This window comes from Lissotriton helveticus, chromosome 10 (assembly GCF_964261635.1).
Source record: "Lissotriton helveticus chromosome 10, aLisHel1.1, whole genome shotgun sequence".
Taxonomy (NCBI): Eukaryota; Metazoa; Chordata; class Amphibia; order Caudata; family Salamandridae; genus Lissotriton; species Lissotriton helveticus.
In genome coordinates, this window is record NC_136071.1 from 1,208,719,269 (window position 1) to 1,208,741,781 (window position 22,513).

The following is a 22,513-nucleotide window of genomic DNA, read 5'->3' on the forward strand; positions in this document are numbered from 1 at the left end:
CTCCACCTGCTTTGAGGGTCTCTTGAAGCTTTTGCTGCTTTTTGACGCTCAGCTATTGAAGTAACCTTGACACCGGCAACGTCTCATATGAGATTGTGGGTTTTTTCCCACCAGCTCATGAAGGAGGCTGGCACACTGGCATCTGTGCCTGGGTGGGGACCGGTACCATAGGATGACTTGATGTCAGGAAGAGGACTGTCACCAAATCTCATGACTTGTTTCTACAAATGCAGGTGCAGAGCCTGGAGTACCAGCTACAGGAGCAAGGCCAGGAGTACCAGCTACAGGAGCAAGGCCTGAACTACCAGCTACATCGGATGGACAGGACGCGACACGAAGACCCGGCACTCACATATGTACTGCCCACCATCTACTCGCTGCTTGGAGAAGATCACGGGAGCCGGCTGTCCATGCCGGAGCCAGCGATCATATATACACAGCTGAACCACCATCCGAGACCGGCCTTCTCTACCAGCACCTTGTGAGATCTCACAGCATCGCTTCTGTCTGGAGATGCGGCATTCTGGTGCACCGGCTCACCAGGGCTTGTCTAAAAGGTCCCGCGAGTACTCCGTGGAGAGTCCATTTCCTGTGTAGCTCATCAGGTTGAGACGTTCTCCACTGGATCAGTGCTACAGATGTGCCCACAGGTTGGCCCACAATATGTGCAGTGTAATCGTACGCATAGAGAATAAAATAGGTTTTGACTTAAGAAAGACCAAAGGGATTAGTGCAGGTTGTGCTGTGAACAAGTGCAGCAGCCAAAAGGGATGATGGACGGAGTGTTGAACATTGCAAGCACTCACCCCCAGTCAACTGATCTGGGTTTAATCCATCACCATTCTTTAGCCCACTCTGCCACCCCAGTTCAGACATAGCCATATGCAAATCAGTCTGACCCTGTGCCTCATGGGAACAGTCCAGCCGAACAGTGCAGCAGCCAAAGGTCAGAGCACGTACAGCCATACGCCAGCCTCAGCGTAACATTTAAGGCGTGCCCACCTTGGCCAATCAGCAGCGGTGGAAGTAATGTCCAGTGTTAGATCCCTCTTCGCCTCTATTGATACCTTGATGGGACCCCCTTGGCCCTCAGTGGCAGAGTCTGTGAGGCAAGGCTTTCCACAGGGTACACATGGGGCAGCAGCTTGGCCAACCCCCCGCTCTCATGCCCATGATTTGTTTTTAGGCAACAAGGCAGCCCCTCATCCTGGCTAAACACAGAAAAACAAACACCCTCAATCATTCTGAGCATTTATGAACAAGAACCTGACTCCCCTGGCTACACTTTCAAACTAGACAAAAAACTATTTCCAAAAATACATGTAAAAGATTTTTTTTTTAAGAATGGTGAAATGTGAGAGCTATGGAGAAGATGTGGAGCATCTCAGTTCTAAATTAAACTAGGCTCAGGTCTGTGTGCCCAGCCGGCAGTGCCTTTTTCTAAGATTTGACAGACATTCCTGATGTTCAGACTCCCCCCGGCTCCCCTTCCGGGTGGTCACAGGTGCCTGGAAAAAAACAGTTCACAACAGGACGCGCCGGGACTTGTCCTGCCATGAAATGGTGGAACAGGTTGTGCTGAGTTGTTCCTTTTATAAGGTTTTGTTTCAAGGGCTTGAGGGCATTTTTCAAAGCTGACACTATCTGCTGTTGAAGGGCCGCATTCCACTTTTTATTCACAGGGGCCCCCAGTTTTGAAACTTTAGCTGGGGTGCCTTTTTAGGAAAAGCTTTTTATTTCATAATAATTTGATAAACACAATTTGCATTTTAATTCAAATTTCAATTGTTATTTCGCATGCTTTAGTTAGTTAAAACCATGCATGGAGACACAATAAAAGCCAGAAAGATGCAATTTACAGTTAAAAAGTATTGATAAAAGTTACATTCGGTGCACACAAAATAAATTCGTTTGGTACGTATTATAAAAATATAATTTAGACAAAAAAGTTAATTCCTAATATTTTGGGTATAATGTATATCTTAATCATCTAAAGTCCACGCCTATCTGTGCACGAAGCATTTGCAACAATATTGTGATGGACTCACTGGACTAGTCTGATGTCCAGGGCTGTGTTTATGTGGGCGCAGGGGGAGGTGCCTGCTGCCTGCTGCCTTCTGCCTGCTGCCTGCTGCCTTCTGCCTTCTGCCTGCTGCCTGCTGCCTGCTGACTGCTGACTGCTGCCTGCTGACTGCTGCCTGCTGCCTGCTGCCTGCTGACTGCTGACTGCTGCCTGCTGACTGCTGCCTGCTGACTGCTGCCTACTGACTGCTGCCTGCTGCCGGCGTGTGTGGACGCTCCAGCTGTTGAACTGCGGACGTCATACGAGTCTGCGCGCTTCTAAGAGCCCAGGACACAAAACCGTGCAGCTTATTTATGAGACCTGTGTCACTTTTTCACCCCGTAAAGTGGTGCATGCGCGACGCAAGGCTCTGAATCAGACTTACGAAGCCGCGCCAGCCTCCCTGCGTGGCTGCGAGTCGCCTCATGAATCTTGAGTGAGGCAACGCAGTGCAAAACCATGCGCCAAGTAACCCTGCGTCCGCGGGCGCTCCATGGGTGTTGCAATGGGTGCTCCTAGGCAACATTCATGGAATTTAACGCTGCCCCAGATTTACAAAGTGATGTAAACTTGGGAATGTGCCAAATTCGTACGCCTCCCGGGGCGAGGTGTGATGAGAAGAAATATGTTTATTTTTCCTCGGTTTTTCCTCTTTCTATGTGCTGCACTCTGCAGCACTGATAGAAAGAAGAAAACGACTTGTAAGATTGTTTTTGTGCCGGAAGGTGCCCCTTCCTGCCCAAAAACAATCTGCCTGCAACGGAGGTAACTTTGCACCATGGTGCACGGGTGCCTGCGTTGGCTCCAGGCTGCTGAAACGGCACCAGCGCTGGCAGAAAGAACAGTTATGCACCGTATTGCTTAAATACGGTGCGTTCCTGCCCTTTCTCTTTGGCATAGGGCAGTGCAGCAAGGTGTCTTGATGCCAAGTCCTATGCCAAAATCCCGTAAATGAGGTCCTGGATGTGGTTAATTATTTTTGTATCTCTTGTTTACAGACTACATTTGTACTCCTTGGATGATGTTTGCACTTCGGAGTGAAATCCAGGCATGGCAATGCCCCAAACGTATCTTATCTTATCTTATAAAGCGCATAGCTACCCTAAGGCTTCCCAGCGATGTGAGAGCCAAAGCCTACACCTATGGAGCTAAACACGACCAAAGATTACTGGGGGAATAGCAAAGGGGGGAGAGGAGTTGGCCTAACGGCTAGGGCGCTCGACCTCCGACCTGGGGATCTGGGTCCGAGTCTCGGCAATGACGCTGAACATCCTGTGATTCTGGGCAAATCACTTAATCTCCCCGTGCCTAAAATGAATGTGTGTCCGTCTACATGTAACGTAACTGGTGCTATGTAAAGCGCTCTGATACCCGATTTGCTTCGGGTCTAGCTCGCGCTAAATAAAACTCTGCTAAAAAAAAAGTATTGAGGCGCTTTCTGAATCTGAACTCGTCCAGCTCCGTCCTCAGACTGATTAGCATTGAATTCCAACGTTTGGGGGAAGGTAAGAGAACTATCTTCCACCCCATGCGGCCTTATGAATCCATGGATCTTAACGTCCTGTTCAGGACATCGCAGGTCAAGAGGGCTCTGGCCACTGGCCATATGAGGGTGGTTGCCATTTAAAGCCCTGTGTGTAAGACACAACGCCTTGAATTTAATTCTCTGCTCCATGGGAAGCCAATGAAAAGCAGTCAAGGCTTTTTTAGGTATTTTATGAATAGTTCTGGCCACAGAGTTTTGCAACACCTGGAGTCCTTCTAGGACTGATTTAATAGCACCCAAATAAAGGGAGTTTCCATAATCCAGGCGTGAGGAAATCAAGGCCTGGACGACCGCTCTTCTGCATGACATTGGCTGTAGCGCCAGAATTTTCCTCAACATCCTCAGCCTGACAAAACATGAGCTGGTCAGTTTTTTGGCTTGGGTTTCCATTGAGAGCTGTCTAACCACATCCCAAAGCTTCTTATAAGGGAGGACTAAATTGGCAAAGTCCCTAGACTATCTGGCCACTCTAATTATTTTATTGGGGAGGGTTGTTCCCTAGAACCATTAGTTCCGTTTTGTCCCCGTTTAGTTTGAAAGAACACCTAGCCTTCCAGTGCACCTTCTTCTCCGGGCTAGGGCCAAACTGAGGCTGAGCTCCTCCATTTGAGGAGAGGTAAACAACAGCTGTGTGTCGTCAGCATAGGACACAATAGAAACTCCAAATTCTCTGAAAGAGGAGGTCAGCGGTCTAACATAGATAATTACAAAGGGTGGGCCTGAGGGCTGAGCCCTGTGGAACCCCACATTTCAAAGGAACTGTCTCAGAGTAGCAGGGAGGATCCAAAATATGGAATGCTCTTTCTTTTAAGAAAGACACTAACCATTTTAAAGCAGTCCTCCTTACCCCAATTTGCCTCAACTATAGTGTCAAAGTCTTGTGGTCGACCGTGTCGAATGCTTCACTCAGGTCAACAAGGATAATGACCTCCGCTCCTCCCTTATCTAGAATTAACTTTACCTCCTCAGCTACCACAAGTAGAGCCAACTCCTTACTATGCTTTGGACGGAATCCGTTCTGGGAGTCGACCAAAAGCCAATTGTCTTCCAAATGCTTAGACAGATGCTGATTGGTTTGCTTCTCTAAAACTTTCCCGCACACCGGGAGCATCGATATCAACCTGACGTTACCGGAGATGCGGGGTTTTTATTTTAACAGAGGCTTGACCACTGTGCGTTTCTATTCTTGCGGGACTATTCCTGTGGAGATTGACAGATTTAGAAGTTTCTGAATAATAGGTAAAATGTCTTGGCTACCCTTGGACAGAATGTGGGGAGGGGCCGGGCGAGAGGGGAGCCCGATTTGACTTCCCCTAATAAATCAAGAAATGGTTCATCCATGATTAAGGGAAAGTTATGAAGACACTCTGTCTCTTATTATGTTATGTTATGTTATGTTAAAGAAGTTTATAAAGCACACTTTTAGAGAACCGGGCCTTATGGGCCGGGCAGCGCAGGGCACGCCTAATATCTCCGGGTTCACCTGCCTTGTCAGACAGAGACACGAGGCACTCTGTTGGGCGTAGAAAATCAGATTTATTAGCTGCAGCCAAGCACAGTTGTCCAAGAAGTACAACAAAGGTAAGTTCTTAGGAGACTGCCACTTAACTCCGTGGCTTACAATCTCTTATAGTTCATATGTTTACAATGCCCACTCCCAAAACATACAATACCAACGAATAGGAATAGTTCGAAAACAAGCTATCGAGTGTCCAAAATACACCCTCCTTTCAGACCCCGTGTGCTCTCCTCCCCTCTAGTTAATCAATACTAGTGCCCGTAATTCAATTTGCAGGTGGTAGAACATGATCGTATGCTTCAAAGGATAGTTTATGTAACAAGAGAATACACGAAGAGAATAGCGAAGGCCAGTCAAATAAGATAAAGTCAGAAAGAATGGTGGGACCCAAACAGTGGAGTAAAGAAAGGATTAATCAGTCTAGACATGGATCTAACAAACTCGGCCAGGCCCTGACATCGGTTTCGTAATCAAGGACAAGGGGTTACTCTTTAACAGACGAGACACGTAGCAGCTGAAAGAGCAAAAACACTGTGTTCGCCGTGCTGCCTGAGTGAGGCAACACAAAATGGCAGCTGAATACAAAATGGCGGCTAGATACGAAGCGGAGTCAAAAACCCCGGAACCTCACTTTTACCCAAAAATGGGCATCTTGGCACTAGTGGCAAGAACTCTCAACATTGTCAATATTCTGAACACAAAAGGGAACCCAACATTTAAAGGGTACCAACTCGCTGATCCCAGGAGAAAAACCAGGTGTTTAGATCCTTCCTAAATTTCAAACGGTTTGGTTGAGCTCGTAGATGTTTCAGCAGTAGATTCCACCACTTTGCTGCCATATAGGAGAAACTTCTCCCACCCCAATGAGCTTTCTTTATTCTGGGTATTTTGTACTTTGTTAGCGGTACTAGATCTTAAGGTACATGGGGGTACGTACCAATTAAAAATTTCCTGTAAAAAGAGTAGACCATCATGATCGTGTCAACACCATAGGCGTCCAGGACAAAGCCAGTGACCTTCTCTCATCATTTCTCTCAAACCGCACCCAGACAGTCACGCTAGGCAATTTCAGCTCCGCCCAGATAACACTACCGTGTGGCATCCCACAGGGCTCATCCCTGAGCCCAACGCTATTTAATGTCTACGTAACTGACCTAGCAAGAGTCATCAAGTCTTACGGGATGAGCCTCACATCCTACGCGGACGACACCCAGTTGGTCCTGGCCATAAAAAAAAATGGACAGAAAGTAGCGGCTAACTTCCAGCATGGCATGATTGCCCTCAGCGATTGGATGGCTATAAATTGTTTAAAATTGAATTCCGAAAAAACGGAAGTCATGATCTTTGGCAAGCTCAGCCCGACCTGGCCCATTTCCTGGTGGCCCACAGAGTTAGGTCCCCCGCCTAGCCCTCTTACCAAGGTTAGAAACCTAGGCATTATACTTGACAACAAACACATGCCAACACCATCATCTCATCCTCCTTTTACAAACTGAAAACCATTAAAAAAAATCCCTTTCTCCCCCCCCCAACTCAGGAAAAACATTGGTCACAGCTTTTGTAATGTCCTCTTTGGATTATTGCAACGGACTCTTTATCAATGCCCAGCAACAAGTCATCCGTAAACTACAGTTGGTGCAGAACGTGGCAGCAAGAATGCTTTCGGGAACTCCTAAGTTCAAACCCATTGCCCATATCATCAAAAGCTACCACTGGATTGCAGTAAAAAAACGCATCAAATTCAAGGCTTTATGCATCACTTATAGAGCCTCACGCAATCAAGGACCCCGATTCCTCCTTAACTCCTTAGCCTTCCATGTTCCCAACCGACCACTATGATCTACCAATGCCCTCTTGATGTCCATACCGCGCACCAAAACGGCTTCCTGGGGCGATCGCCGTTTCACTGTTTCCACAGCCAAACTTTGGAACTCTCCTGATTTGGATACTAGATCCAGTCCCACTCTGTTAGCTTTCAGGAGAAAAATAAAAACCTGGCTGTTCAATCAATAACTCTCCCCTCTCCCCTGCCACGTTCACAGCGCCGAGACGCCTTGGGCATTTGTTGTGCTTTACATATTTCATAAATAAATAAATAAAATGATTTAGACCCTTATGCGCCCAGCAAAGGGCTTTAAAATGGATCCGCCCCATAACTCGAAGCCAATAAAGTTCCCAAATGGATTTTGAAACTTGAAGACGTGCTTGACATCCTACAAATAGTGCATTACAATAATCAATCCTTGATATTACCATGGCCATGATTACTGTTTTTCTATATTCTAATGGTAAGAATGGTAAGATATTAAAAAAATAATAATAATAATAATGTGTAAAAGCAGGAGGAAGTCACCTGGTTTGAATTTTCTATGAAGGTTAATCTGTTGTCAAAAACAACACCCAGATTTCTCACCTTCTGGGCTGGAGTTCACAACGAACCCACATTAGATTGCCACCAGGTAGAATTCCAAAAAGTACTGTTGTTTCCAAAGGTTCACACCTCTGTTTCATCTGAGTTAAACTAATGACAGTCCAGTTGTATCCACTGCCCAATACTATCCATGCATGGGCTGAACTGCAAGGCTACTTTGTCTGGATTAGATGAAATTGCTACCCCTCGCTGTGTGTCGTCAGCAAAGGAACAGACTGAGAAAACATCTACTCGATTCAACTGGATAAGTGCGGTGATGTACACATGAAAAGGAGTTGTACTTAAGGAGGACCCTTGCGGGACCCCACAGGGAAGTTTAAAAGGAGTGAAAGTATATCCTTCGAGCATCACTAATTGCTCTCTATTAATAAGAAAACATTGATATCAATTTCGGAGACTCTAATTTGATGCCTATTTTGTCAAGACGATTGATTAATGCAGAGTGATCCACTGTGTTGAAAGCAGCCGATAGGTCTAATAAAATCAAGGTTGCATTCTCTCCTAGATCAACAATGGATCTGATCTTTTCTGTGGCTGCCGGGAGAGTGGACTCTGTTCTGTGTCAGGTCTAACACTGTGTTGTGTAGAATCAAAAAGATTATTGGAATCTAAAAAAGATATCACCTCTTTATTCATTGCTTTCTCCAGTATTTTTGCTGGTAATGGTAAACAAGAAATAGGCCTATAATTTTTCACATCGGAGCAGTCCAGATATGGTTTTTTAATCAAGGGTAAGATAGATACTTTCTTCCGTGTTGTCGAGAAATAGCTTGATTCCAATACATTATTTATGATACTAGTGAGGTGAGCAGCGACTGTATCTGAGAAAGGATAGAGTATCTCCGGAGGACAGGAATCCGTCGGAGATCCTGATTTCTACATTTTAAAAGAGAAACTGTCTGTTCTACTTTAAGATGAATGAATGAGAGCTGAACCTGGGCGGGGCAATTTTGGTTTAATGTATTCGTATCACTGTTACTACCTGGAATATTACCTTGACCAATAAATTGACCTTGGATATCTTGAAAGATTGTGTTAACTTTGTTAAAGAATTATTAGCCACTTGATCACAAAATTCTTGATTTGGTGTCACCTTTTTTTATCTTGGAAGGCAGAAACTTCTCAGGTCTTCTAACAGTGATGGAAATTCTGGCCCTGTATAAAGAGCTCCCCTTGCTTTTTGTAAATCAACTTATATGTCAGCCATCTTGTTTTGGAAAAATGCTGCTAATATATTACAGCATCCGTCTAAGAGGTTAGATCCCTCGGGATCTTGTTCGTGCTACATAAAACTTTATAAATTAATTAAATAAATAAATAAATAAATAAATAAAATAAAAGCAAAATGCTGCAACAAAATGTGAAATTCAAACATCTAAAGAGAAACTAAATGTTCATGTTTTTGAGAAAATACCTAACAAATGCCTCTTGGCCGGTTCCTCTCACTCCCCAGTATTGTTGTACGTCGCAATGCATGTGGGCAGTGTATGATTAAAGCAGCTGCCCTGGTCTGTGACTAGGGACCCCGCCCCAAATCTTAAAATCAGTGTTGCAAAAACACCAGAAATTCCACTCACAGGCAGCACTTGTTTCCCTAAAGCAGATTTCACACATTACCTTTGTGTGTCATCTTAATCCCAAGCATGTTAATGTTGAGTATGTACCTTTAACCCCCGAGCTGCTGAGTTTGAACTGTAAAGAACCTGGGGGCTCATTACGATGTCGGTCGGAGTTGCCACCGACCAAAATCGCCGCGCTCTTGGTACCGACCGACCTCCAGTCAGCGGTCCCGACACCGCAATTATGATGTGACAGCTCATGGTGCGAACGCAAGCTAACATTTCTCTATGGGAGCTTGTGCTGTACTCAGAAACCGGCCGCAGAACAAGCAACTACAGAGAAATGAGAGTTTCTGTTAATCCCTGCACCGCGTGGCTGACTCCTCAATCCCTGCGCCACGTGGCTGGCTCCTCAATCCCTGCACCGCGTGGCTGACTCCTCAATCCCTGCGCCACGTGGCTGGCTCCTCAATCCCTGCACCGCGTGGCTGACTCCTCAATCCCTGCGCCACGTGGCTGGCTCCTCAATCCCTGCACCACGTGGCTGGCACCTCAATCCCTGCACCACGTGGATGGCACCTCACAGTGCCTGCCACATGGTGCAGGGATTAACAGGGGGCACTATAGGAGCCCCCATTCCCCCAACTGGAGATTGCTATGGAATGGGGGCCCCAAAGTCGCAGTCCGACAGTCTTTCCATGTCAGAAAGTCTGACATGAAAAGCCTGTCGGAAAGCAACATCATAATCCCCACGGCTGAAATGCCATCCATAGGGGATTATGTGCTGCCACCGAATGGCTGATGGGCGCCTTGAGCCCGTCGGAAGCCAGTCGGTCCGAACTGCCAGTTTAAACTCCGACCGCCCACATTGTAATTAGGCGGTCGGACTTTATCATGGTACCTACGATGACGGTCGGTGAACCTCTGATGAGCGTTGGGTTGGGGGCTCACCAAACAACATCTTAATAGGGCCCCCGGTTCGAATCCTGGCGTCAGCTCCACATCCTGTGATTCTAGCCAAATCAATTAATCTCTCTTTGCCTAAAAGAAAATAAATCTGACCAGCTGTAATGTACCTGGTGTGGTGCAAAGAGCTCCAATGCTCTTAGACCAGGAAGGGCTATAAAACTGGCAGAAAAACATATATAGTGCTTATTATTATCAAGAGCCATATGTGTGTGGTAGAGCCGTCACTCAGGAGGTAGATGCTGTCCAACCCGTTAAGTACTATCCCTCTCATTGCTATAAGGATAGCTAGAGCGCTCTCTGTCTAAGTCTATAACGAAAGTTAAGTGTAGTAGTAGATGCCTGGAAGACGCTGTGAGCACTTGCGTGCACGTACACTACCCCTTAATACACCTTACCAAGTCAGCACCCAAAACGACTGATCATGCTAATTTACCACACGTGGTAACAACATATATTTTTTTTATAGCAGCAAAACCATTCCTGCAACCTGGCATTAACCTGAATGACGGGGCAACCCAGGGATTTTGCATTCCCTTGACCAAAATCGTGCTGCCAATTATAGATTCATTGCACATGCTTTTAAAATGCAGCTATAGACAGTGGGCCCGATTCACAAAGGTAAACTGAGACAAAAGTCTACCTTTACGACTTTCAGTATTCACAAATAGCAGTTACGAGTAGTAAAGTTAGACTTTAGTCACAGTTTAACTCAAGTTTTGGTCTTAAGTCTAACTGAAACCAAAACTTAAGTTTAAATGAGATAAAAGTCTAACTTTACTACTCGTAAATGTCCTTTGTGAATAGCGAAAGTTGTAAAGTTGGACTTTTGTCTCAGTTTACCTTTGAGGGCCCCATATCACTAAGGTTTTTTTGCATAACGCTTAACGCTAGTGCATCCTAATTCAGAGCCCATACAAATTGGGGTACTGGGGAATATGGCAGGTGCGGCCAGTGCAGGTAGGGGGAGTGGGGCGGGACAGGGGCGGGCAGGGGCCAAGTTGACAGATGATAAAATTGAGAAAATAAAATTAAAATAAAATGAAGCCACTTACATTGCACTCGCTCAAGTGCACAGTAAGTGGTTTTATTATTTTAAAACATTTTCTCCCTTGTCTGTCACCTGTTGACGCCCCGCCTCACCGTCCTTACCCGCACTGGCTGCGCCTGGCATATGGAGAAGAAGTCATTTGCCCAGGGTCACATGTTATGTGTGGCAGAGATGCCAGCTTTAGTTCCAATGTATGCCCACTCTTCACACTCTCTCACAACTCAGCACCAGGCTGTGATGCCAGACTGCGAGGTGCTTGGTGGCAGCCTTACTGCCTGATTCCAGCAACAGCGCGACTGCCAAAGCCGGGAGTCTCGAAAAGACTGACTCCAGTCGCAGCAATAATACAGGGGCATATTACCAACAACTAGCGATAATTACCGCTATGTTGGCTTAGCGGCAATATTTGTATCGCCGACCTGCGGCGATTTTTATCGCTTAGGAACCTTGCTATTATCAAGGTTTATCTCCTAAGTGATAAAAATCGGCCGCAATGCATGAATATCGCTGTAAAGTCAGCGATATTCATGCATTACCGAGCTAATGCTCTTAGCCATGTTATCCACCTCCCATTGGATAACATGGCTAAGAACTGCTCAGGGGCAGGTGTTAGCTTTTGGAGATATTCGCGCTTAGAGCGAATATTCCCAAAAGTTGGTAATAGGAGATAGCGATGTTAGCGACTGTTTCCAGTCGCTAACATCTTGGCACGCCCACTTTGCATGTCATTAGTGATAAATATCACTGACATGCAAAGTGGGGCCCAAGATGGTCGCTATTTCCTACTAGCTGTCGCTAACTGGTGTTAGCGACTGCTAGGTAATAGGGAGATAATTTTATCTCCGCTTTCTTGGCTTTTAAAGCCAAAAAAGAGGAGATAAACCCCCTTGATAATATGCCCCACAGTTTTCGTGAGGTGGAAATAAGACGGCTTTAGATAACACAAACAGCCATGGGGCCACCAATGGTAGAAAGTGACAGTGGGAGGAGGGAGATTGGGGGATGGGAGAAGTAACAAGATAAGAACATGATTTACAGACCTATTCCATGGCTGGTCCAAGCAGGATAACTATATAGTGCACTGAAAACTAGGTACACTGTGCCGAGAGTCCAGTGAGTCCCAGACTGATATATAGAGGCAAAAGTAGATAACACTATTTATGATAGTGCGGGGAACAGAGTTGAATTCCAGAGCATGAGTACCTCTTCCTGAGTGGCTGCGGTGTCGGTCGGGCCGAGGAGCTGCAAGTCAGTAAACCGTACTCGGTTCGGTGCCTGCGGTCTGCAGGGGAGTAGTTCCTCTGTTCCAGGGGAGATCTTTGGTGAGAGGGGAAAGGTCTGGAGGTCCTTTGGGGTTCTAAGAAGGCTCACAGTTGCAGGATGAGGCCGTTCACAACGATTGTCGAGTCTTACAGTGGCAGGCAGGGTTTTACAACAAAAGTCCACAGCGGGCACTCGGTTCTTGGATATTCAGCAGCTCTTCTTTGTCCATTTATTCTTTAGGTCCCTCGAATCTGGGGGGCGCCACCTAAATACTAAATGTAGGCGTGTTACAGGGAGCCACAGATAGTAGCCTATAGGTTACCTACATTTAGGGTGTCTATACCATCTACGTGACCTCTTCCTGTGGGAAGGGGACACGATCCTGACTCTAATTATCTGTCTCTCCCACACAAGATTGCGGAATTTGAAAAGTGGGGTCCACATCACCTGGCCCACCCTAGGGGTGGTGCTGGGTGCGTGTGGGCTCTCCTCTGAATCTACCTCATTTTCCCACCTGTCCACCCACTGTAAGTGGGGTCAGGGAGTGAGGGCGGCATCCTCCACTAACTGGAGAAGCCTGAGTTGCATTTCAAAGGCAGCATCGCTTTGAAGCTTCCCACCTTGGAATGTAATTCCTGCCTGGAGGAGGAGTGAAGCACCTCCGCCCAGAGTAGGCATTGCTCCCGGCCTCAGAGAGCAAAGGCTCTCACCCCACGAGGCCAGAAACATGTCTGGTGGTGGCAGGCTTTCGTCTAAGCACGTGACTCGGTAGCACCAATTCACGCAGAGTACTTATAGCAGGCGTATGAGAGGCGAGGTTCTTTAACCTCTCTATCCGTTGACGTCAGACGCCAACAGCGGGCGAAAACGAGCAAGCGATAACGACGGCGGTGAACATTTGCAGGTAAATTAGGGAACCCCACGCAGACTAATAGTTATTAATAGATAGGGTAGTAATCACAACGCTTTATAGTAATGGCGGTTTTCTATAAGTGATTTTTTTCCAGCTTGGGCGTATCACACCCCTGCATCCCCACCATTGGCTAAATCAAGCTCTTTAAGAACATAGACCGTCTACTTGCCTTAACATTAGAAACCTGCACAATTCTCTATTGGTTATATTACAAAGACGAAGAGAACATAATATATGACTACAGCATTTTAACAAAAATTTTTAAACAGTTATGTATCTTGCTTAGACACAGTATAAGACGTATATAACTGGTAAGAGATAATTACACATAGGAACTTGCGCTAGATATAACACCAGAGACAAAGGGAGCTGTTCCTTGTTAAAAATTCTTTTCGCTCTGCACTATGTGGCCAGTTGTTAACGTAAGGATTGTGATATCTTATTGCCTTATAAATCGATATTATTAGCCAGGGCATAGCCGAGAAAGAGTTATAAGTATGCCATCGCAATACTAAGTTCCGTTTTAGTCGAAGAACAATGTCTATAGATTCAAGCTGCATACATCTATATATTGCACTTAGCAAGTCAAATAGTATATCGGGATACAATTGGCATATAAGGACATTATCACTCTAAATTGAGTGATCTATATATAATATAATGAAATTGACGTCTGATACAAGTGCGAGTAGTTGAATATACATCATGTCGCTAACATCCCATCTTTTAACCAAAGATATCCATATACCGAGAGAAATGATCATTACAAAACAATGGAGCTTACTACTATATATAGTTTAGACAGATAAGCATATGAAATAGATGTAAGAGGTTTTAATATACTGTCTTCACTATTAAATTCACTATTTGTAGATAAAAGAACTCTTTTTGGATGGAGAAGTGGAAAAAAAGTTTCTAAAGATACATTAAATAGGAGTACATGATCCCCATATCTTCGAAGTGGGACTTTTAAGTAAGTGTAACATCCTTTTTTGTGGGTGACAACACTTGATACTCGATTAATAAATAAACCATCATGGTATATATATATATTTTATTGTCTTTATTACATAATTAACTGTTTTATGAAGTTACATCCACAAGGGAACATATGATAGCATCTCTGTTCATGTTCCACAATACATAAAGTAAGTAGACCTAGTTCTGAATTTATACAATATCAGTATAAGCTAGGTCGATATGATTTCCTCTCCATTTGCAATCCCTTGTCCCTAATGTACAGTCAGTACAGCGTAAATTACTCTCTATTCACTTTTCCAAATAAACTGAGTGATTCCAAAAATGGATTTGGCTAAGACAATCAATGGAAGCATTGTCTCATTTTTAATAAATGGAGTGGTATTGTGTACGAAATATCTGATAAGATGATGTGTGTATAGGAATTTAGTGTTATAAACGTTTTAATATAAAATAAATATTAGATATATAGGTACAATAAGACATATCATTGATTATCATAGACTAAGATAATCATGGTAGTTTACTATTAAAGGAACTGTATCTGATATAAGTGTTTTTATATTGTGTCCGAATAAACTCTCTTTTTTTAGATTGTGGTAATTTCCTGAAGAAGGCGTTGGATACGCCGAAACGCGCGTCGAAAAATTACTACGCTATTAATGATTTGCCTATTGTTATATTAATGATAAGTTACCCATTGATTGATATCTTACGGTATTGTAATATTGTATTTGTGGTGAAATTTATTGTCGATACAAATGTGGTGCTAAATGTATTTCTGAACAATAAATATATGACATAGTTTTTATAGTACACTTCATTGTCTTGGATATTTACTATACCCTCCGCACTTGTAATTTGTGTCTCTATCTATGATTGCCTAGGAAATGTTTTTCGCATATGGCAGGCTAGCTTAGACCTGTCGGTAGCCACACTCATAGCTGGTAGGTTTCCAGGGGACACCTCTAAGGTGCCATCTGTTGCATTTATCAATAAATTCAACACAGGCATCAATGTGGATTTATTAAGATGAAATGTTTAGTAACAAGCACGCTGGGGTACAGTGAAGCCGTCATGGAGCGGGGGATATCGTAATGATGAGTGTCCAGTCCACGTACTCTCTATGGCCTCCCTGTGCATTAGAATCTCCAAGAATGGACTCGGGACTGTAGTGTCATATCTGCTCAGGCAGATATGGCCACATGTGGGATATAGTGCACACTGCCTTAGGGCTTTAAGGCCTGCAATAGGGGTGGCTTGCCTATATCTGGGAACATGGCAGGCAGGGAAGTGTGCCAATTCGACGCTTCGGTTTTGTCTTCACCAAGACACGCAGCCTGCAATGGCAGTGTGCATGATCTTGCTGAGGGGTCCCTAGTGTGGCACAGTTCGAGCTGCAGCCCTAGTGGACCCTCTTTAGTGCCAATGCCCTAGTTTCCAGTGGTACCTCTTACTAGGGGCTTAGAGGGGGCTCAAGTTGTGCCAATTGTGGAACAATGGTACACTTTTGGAAAAGAGTTCTGGCTCTGGGGACCTGGTCAGTAGGGACCCAGTGCACTTTTAGTTGACATTAGATCATGTTCCAGGCAGAAAGGTGGGGGTACCCATGCCAAAAACCTTCCTACAATGACAGTCGGCGTGTCACAAGGCAAGCAGCAAGGAATACGTGACAGCAGGACGAGGGCGATTGTGGGACGAGATAAGAAAAAATGTGGCCTGGGAAGAGCAATTTCACAATGGTCAGAGAAGCAGAGGGTAAGCAGGCATGGGAGGGAGAAAACAACAGTGGGAGGAGGGTAATTGGGGACCAAGACAAGAAACGAGATAAGAACATCTGGCACTCAGAGCGAGTGAAAGCACGAGTGCTCCTGAGGAGGTCTCTTATTCAAAGTATAAAGAAGTTCCAAAAATGGTTGTAAAATGGAAGCAGGGGATGGATAGTAGTAATTGGGCCCTGCTCTTGGGGAGGGGCATGACACATGCATGCCATAGACAAATGGGGAGAAAGGTAGCAGAGTGACGATGGAGGCAGCAAATGGGAAGCCTATGGGCGGGCTGAAGCCCACAAAGCACATACAGCATCTCTCTTCGAGCCAGCATCTACGCTTTGTAGTACCGAAGCATAAAGCACAAAGCTGCCGCTGCTGCTCTGGGCCAATCTTCTGTGTGTGTGGGGGTGACAGGGTGCATTGCATTAAATGAAAAACCAAAAGGCAAGGTGCCGCTGAATTCACCCACCTGTGGCTGCACTGCCCTCCTCCTTATCCAGGCAGCTGTAGTTATGTATTGCTACTTGAGATCAGGGAGAGCGAGGCAGGCTGGGCTTGATTGGAAGTGGAAGCCTGGAATTTTGTTTTTTACTATTAAAAACAAGCATTGGCATAGCCAATAGGTTTCACTTTTGGGGCCTTATAAGTGTTTAGTTATCCAGCACAATGTCCTTGGTGCAACAACATCCACTGTTGCTGGCTAAACACTTATAAGGTCCCAAAGGCGAGACCTATCGGCTATGCCAATGCATGTTATTATTTTATATAAAAATCAAACTTGACCAAGGTCTGGATCTCGGCCTCTAAATAGGAGGCTGTGCACGTCATTAACCCGGAGCACACCATCTCCGCCTTAAGGTGCCAGGCCTGGAGACACAGGGGGAAACGGGGCTCACGAGTGAGCACAGGGTCTAAGGATCCGCATTATGAATGTCAGGCCTCGCGCGTCTCTGTACCCACCCCGAGTCCGGCTGACCCCAGATGAGTGCCTGTCGCTTCCCGGCCAGGCAGCATCCAGCCTCATCTGACCTCTGTGGCAGGGGAGTAGCATAAAACGATGGGCCATCCCTGCAGAATTTGAAGAGGGAGCCCCTACGCCCATATCTCACAGACATGCCTGGGCCTTGGGCGGCGTGGGTCCCTATGAGGGTTTTGGGGCCCCTGAAGGCTTGGGGGATACTGGGACCTGCGTTATGCCCCCACTCTGGGAACTGCCCTACAGCAGGACATTAACAGGAGGAGCTTTGAGGTCGGTGTCGAGGTGTCGGACAAGCGGAGAGTAGCGGGGTGCTCCGAGGGACAGGCAGCATGGGGGGGGCTCAAAAGGGCAGGAGCGCTTCCCTCCTCGGGAAAACAACAGCTGCCCAACAATGACAAATACAGCGCTCCAGGCGCTGGGGGCACAGACAGCACAAGGCTCCTCAGGAATGGCCCCCTTCAGCAACCAGGGACCCAGCAAAAAGGCCCTCCTAGGAGCAGAGGGCAGGAGGGTCCAAAGGAAGTCCTTCAGCTCCCAAGCAAAGCAGAGGGGTCCCTAAAACAAAGTCCATCCAGCATCCAGGGGCTGAGCAGGGCCCAGGGAGGCAAGCCTTCCCCTGGGCCCCAGCAGCAGCACGCCCCTGGTAGATTCAAGTGTCAGAAACAAGAACATTTTGTAAGGGGACACAGACCCTTTTTATACAGTGAATTCCTTTGTCTCAGGGTGCAGGGTGGGGGAAAAACCAGTCGCAGCTGGTTTTGGAGCACTGTGATGTGCTCAACCACCCTTTCCTTTCACTGGGGAGGCTAGGGACATTAGACGCACCACAGGGGGCGGAGCCAGCATTGTGTGGGGAAAGCCCAGCCCTATTCAGGTCCCAGGTGCACCACTCCCTCACATCACACATGCTAATCTCAACACTCACCACCGGGGCAGACCCATCATGACTCATGGAGCCTGGCACACCAGCCAGCTCCAGCCAATCACAAGCCAGCACATTCACTGCACAGACAGGCACACTTCTAGAAGTGGCACTTCCATATTAGACACAAACACGCTGCACACACCATTGCGCAGCATTCAATCACACGAGTCCGCACATACCAGACTCGAGCCGGCACACCCCACGCATCAGGAACTACCAGGGACACATACATTCCCCATGCATTCCTATGGGAGGGCAGGCCTATCTCACCACACGCACTCAGAGTGCACACGCACTTTCCACTGGGACACAGGGAAAGTGCGCAGAAACCAAAAAGCACCATCACCAGGTCACATATAAAAAGCAAAAAGTTCAGGGGTGAACCTGCCAGAAGGGCCAAGTCCAACACACATGCTGTGACTGGGTCATTGCCAATTTATATTATCTTTGCCCTGAGGAAGCTCACAATGTGGGAGCGAAACGCGTTGGCTGATGTGAATTGAATGTTTTTTAAGACTACCTATTTCAAATAAAGAAGTGACTTTTCTATTAACTTTTGGCATATTGGACTTTGTAAGCTGCGAACCCCCATTTGTTAAATTGATTTTTGATCTGGAGAACAGCAACGCTACCCAGCGGCTGGCGTAGGGGTTGGTTGCCCAGCACATTTACACTGAGAAACTGGCACGAGGTGCGGCACTTAAGGTCCGCTGTTGCTGTTAGCGAAATGTATTAATGTGGGTTTATTTTTCTATTACTTTTGGCTGTGCAATGTGCTAAAATCCTAAAGGCATCAAAATGAGTGTACTTTTATCTGTTAAATAAATGTGAAAATATACGAGTTATCGCATCATCTGTTCACAAAACATAAAATAAATATGGATTAATACTGATAAGATGGCCAAAAAAAGAACCATGGATAAATAAAGACTGAAATGTCCAAAAAATAAGTACCATAAAACAGGGAGTCCTAGTTATAATGCATATAAATATATAATGTTGGCTGCATCACAGACAACCCTGGAAAATAGATTCGGAAGGCTACAGAGGGGCTCTGCTCATGCATGGGCACCCTCTCACATAAAATCCAGCACCCTGCCTTCAGGATTGATAAGGCCTGCCATAGGGGTTACTGATAGGTTTATAAGTGAAGTGATATAAGGTAGATATAGAGAACCTATATCTAAGTAAGAGGTGCATGCAGCACCTTGCACAGGCTGCAGTAGCAGAACTGTTGAGTCATTTTGAATGGTCTCCCAGGGGTGGCACAATACATGCTGCAGCCCCTGGGAGGCCTCTGGGGTACCTATGCCCTGGGTACATGGTGTATCATATACTAGGGACTGGTAAGGGTACCACAGTTTTCAATCTGGAGTGTACCTAAAGTACATGAAATCAATTTAGAGGAGAAAGCAGATATACTGTGGTCCTAAAAAGCAGGATCCCAGTCAGTCTAAGTCGAAAACAATAATACAGCAGCAAAACGTTGGGGTAACCATAAGAAGCAGATCCTACTCTCCTACAGCACTCTGCATGTCTGATGTAATTAAGGGTGTGGTTTAAATGAAAACTAAAAATCTGTACTTAGCCCAGGGACACTGCTGCTGCCATCACCTCGTTGGGATCGGGACAGGACTCAAGGTCCCAGGCTCCGTCGCGGCTCGTTGCCACCAATGCCCGCCTGGAGGCGTTCTAAAATCACTGCAAGGCTCCCGATGCGCTGGACGCGCACAGGCGTGCCCGGGCCAAGGGCGGGCCTGTCTGCGCCCGTCCTAGACCGGAAGAGACTGGGCTCGGCCACCCCCCTTTCTTGTTTTACTCAGATGACAACTTGCTGGACCATCGTGAAAGCAAGGTCAGTGTACGCATAAGTGAACAGTGCCTGTTCTCCCCCCAAGAAGTTATTAACGATTTAATGTACTGCTAAGGCCCCCTTTGCATGCAGTTATGGGTAAACGTACCCCCCCAACAAAAGGACCTACCACCCGGCAAAGTGTCACACCCACACAATCCCCCTGCAATTGACAAAATGCTCCAACGTCTCCTCTGAAATTGAGCGACAGAGAGGCGTCTCTCACTAACACCAATTTTAGTCCCAAGACCCACTCTCTCTGACCTCGGGTCCGTGCCTCCATCCCCAACACCCACTGTGACCCCAGATCCAGAGCCCCCAGGGACATGAGCACAGACAGGAGGAGGTTATGCTCCCAAGACTCTTTTGGGGAGTGGTGGAAAGAAGAAAGGGGGGCCACAGAAACAGAAACCCAAAACTACGCACATTGGTGGACCACTGGGTGGGTAAAGCAGATTCCACCCTCAATGCCACTGAGACCACCAAGTCTCTTGTTACAGAGCTGGCCCTGCTCCCAAATAACGTAGCTACGACTGCTCTAGATGCGTTACCCGTCCCCGCCGGATCTAACAGTAATACTCATGGGAATGCAGCTCCGTCATCTAGAACATCTCCCCCACAGAGCTCGGACCCCGCTAATATCCAGCAGAGGCCCCCAGCTGTCCTCCCCCCGAACCTGTAAATAGGTTACCACCAACCACATCAGGTTCACTTGACCTGCATCAAGTTAGCAAAACCAATATGGTCGGGGAGAGGACTCCTGCACACATACAATTTAGGGAAACCCAGCCTACATTACCTCCTCGTCAGCCCTCCCCGTCCCAGTCCTAACTACATGAGCATAGCTCCTCCCACCAGAAACTCCCAAGCAACTTGAAACCCATCCCTTCCCTCCAGGCCACACCCATACCCTGAGGCATATAACCCTGTGACCTGCCAATCAACAACCTGTTTGTTTTTTCTGCGGAATCACTTCCGAGCAGTCTTCGTCGAGGGGGGCACTGGATTTGGCCTCCTATCTAAGGTGAGTGTGGAACGGGATGCTAAGCGCCCGTTTTTAACCCCTATTGTGCCTGTTTTTCTTTTACCTTGTAGGCATTTGCTTTGAGTCCCTGCTGTGGCGGGACCGTGGGGTTGGGGGTCCTGACTGCCTGCTGTGGGGTGGTGACTCCCTGCTGCAGCCTCCCCTCTTCCGGGTTCGTTCCCTGCTCTAGCCGGTACTCCCGGGGAGGGAGGGGGGGTGTGTGGCTGGCTTTTTCAGCGCGCCGAGGGCGTGCCGGATTGGCTTCTCTGTCTGTAACTCTCGGGGCTCGTTTCTTCGAGCCCGTGTTTTTCCCCTTTTTCTTTATGCTTCCTGCAATCCTTGGTGGAGTCTGGGGTTGCGGGGAGGGGGGGGGACTGCCTTTGTTTGGTCCGTGGGGGCCCGATATTTAGGTTCAGTCCGACTTTGTTGTTTGTTTCCTGGGTTAGTGTTCTCTTCCCCGCGTTTCTGTTGTTGGGGCTCCCTCTGCTGGCGGTCCAATTTTGCTTTATTGCCGTTTTTTACTGGAGGGATTTGCATGGGGCTTGATTTCGTGTCTTGGCCTCTTGCTGCTCTGCTGTGGAGTTCTGCTGGGGAGTTGGGGAGTTCTTACCTCTGGGTTCACTGGTTCCTGGGACGGGGTCTTCTGGGTTTCTTTGTATCCTTACAGTTGGGCCCTGTTCAGTCTTTTCCTTTTGTAGTTTGGTAGTCTTCTCTGATAGGGCGGTTTGAAGGCCGGCCTTCGGTCCTGTGTAGGGATTGGCTCCAGGTCTAGGTGGCTTTCCCTGGTTGGCCCTTGGGGATTTTTGCTTTGATTGGTCTGGGTATATCTTGGGGTCTGGATTTCTGTTCTCCTGTTTACATCATGGAGGGTAGAGGTGCAGACGTGCGTGAACTCGGCTGTGAGGATGGGGAGGTGGTCGCTGGTTCTTCCACTGCTCCTTCCATGGCGAATATTCAAAAAATGATTGAGGCTGCTGTGGCGGCGGCCTTTGTGGCTCGTGATCCCAAGGGGCCTAAGAGACAGAAATTGGATGCCTCGGCTGAGGTTGATCCGGACGTTGACTCTGATGAGGAAGTGAAGGGTCGTTTTGTCCAAGGGGCTGACCTTCGCTGTGTTATGCGGCATGTTCGAGACAATCTGGGATTCCCTGATCCTGTGGAGGGTGGAGAGTCTGAAGACTTCTTCGCCAATTACCTGAAGAAAGATCCGGAAAGCCTCCCCATTCATACGTCTGTGAGGAAGGTGCTGGAGGGGGAGTGGAAGGATGTTGACAGGCATGCCTTTCCCCGGTTTCTGGCTAAGAGGTATCCCTTGCTGGGCTTCGCGGAGGAGTTTCCGGCTGTGGTGAAAGTGGATTCTCTGCTGGCTGGTATGGCGTCTCAGAGCCTGGTGGTGTCTGAAGATGCGGTGCCTTCTGATCCTGGGGACAAGCGTGTCGAGGGGGCCTTGAAGCGGTCCTTTGCAGCATCCAATCTGGCTGTTCGGTCTGCTGCTTACACCAGCTATCTTGTTCAGTCGCTTCTTAAGGACTGTCAGGGTATTTCTGCGCAGCTCATGCAGGAAGAGGATCCCTCTGAGTCTTTGTCCATGTTGGAGCAGCAGTTGCGTTTCATGGCTGACTTGTCCTTCGACTCCCTTAGTGCTGCGGCGGCGGCTGCTGGGGCCTCGGTTG

The 22,513-nt window shown here is 47.0% G+C and overlaps 1 protein-coding gene across 1 annotated transcript in view; it reads left to right on the forward strand.

Moving 5' to 3' along the window:
- The window catches only part of LOC144785699 (uncharacterized), a 102,193-nt gene extending 101,672 nt beyond the window's left edge, over positions 1–521 (forward strand). Inside the window, exon 5 of the mRNA XM_078664488.1 lies at positions 234–521. Within this exon, the coding sequence (XP_078520614.1) occupies positions 234–485 (252 nt within the window). The 3' untranslated portion in view covers positions 486–521. The remainder of the gene's footprint in view (positions 1–233) is intronic.
- The last annotated feature ends 21,992 nt before the right edge of the window (positions 522–22,513 follow it).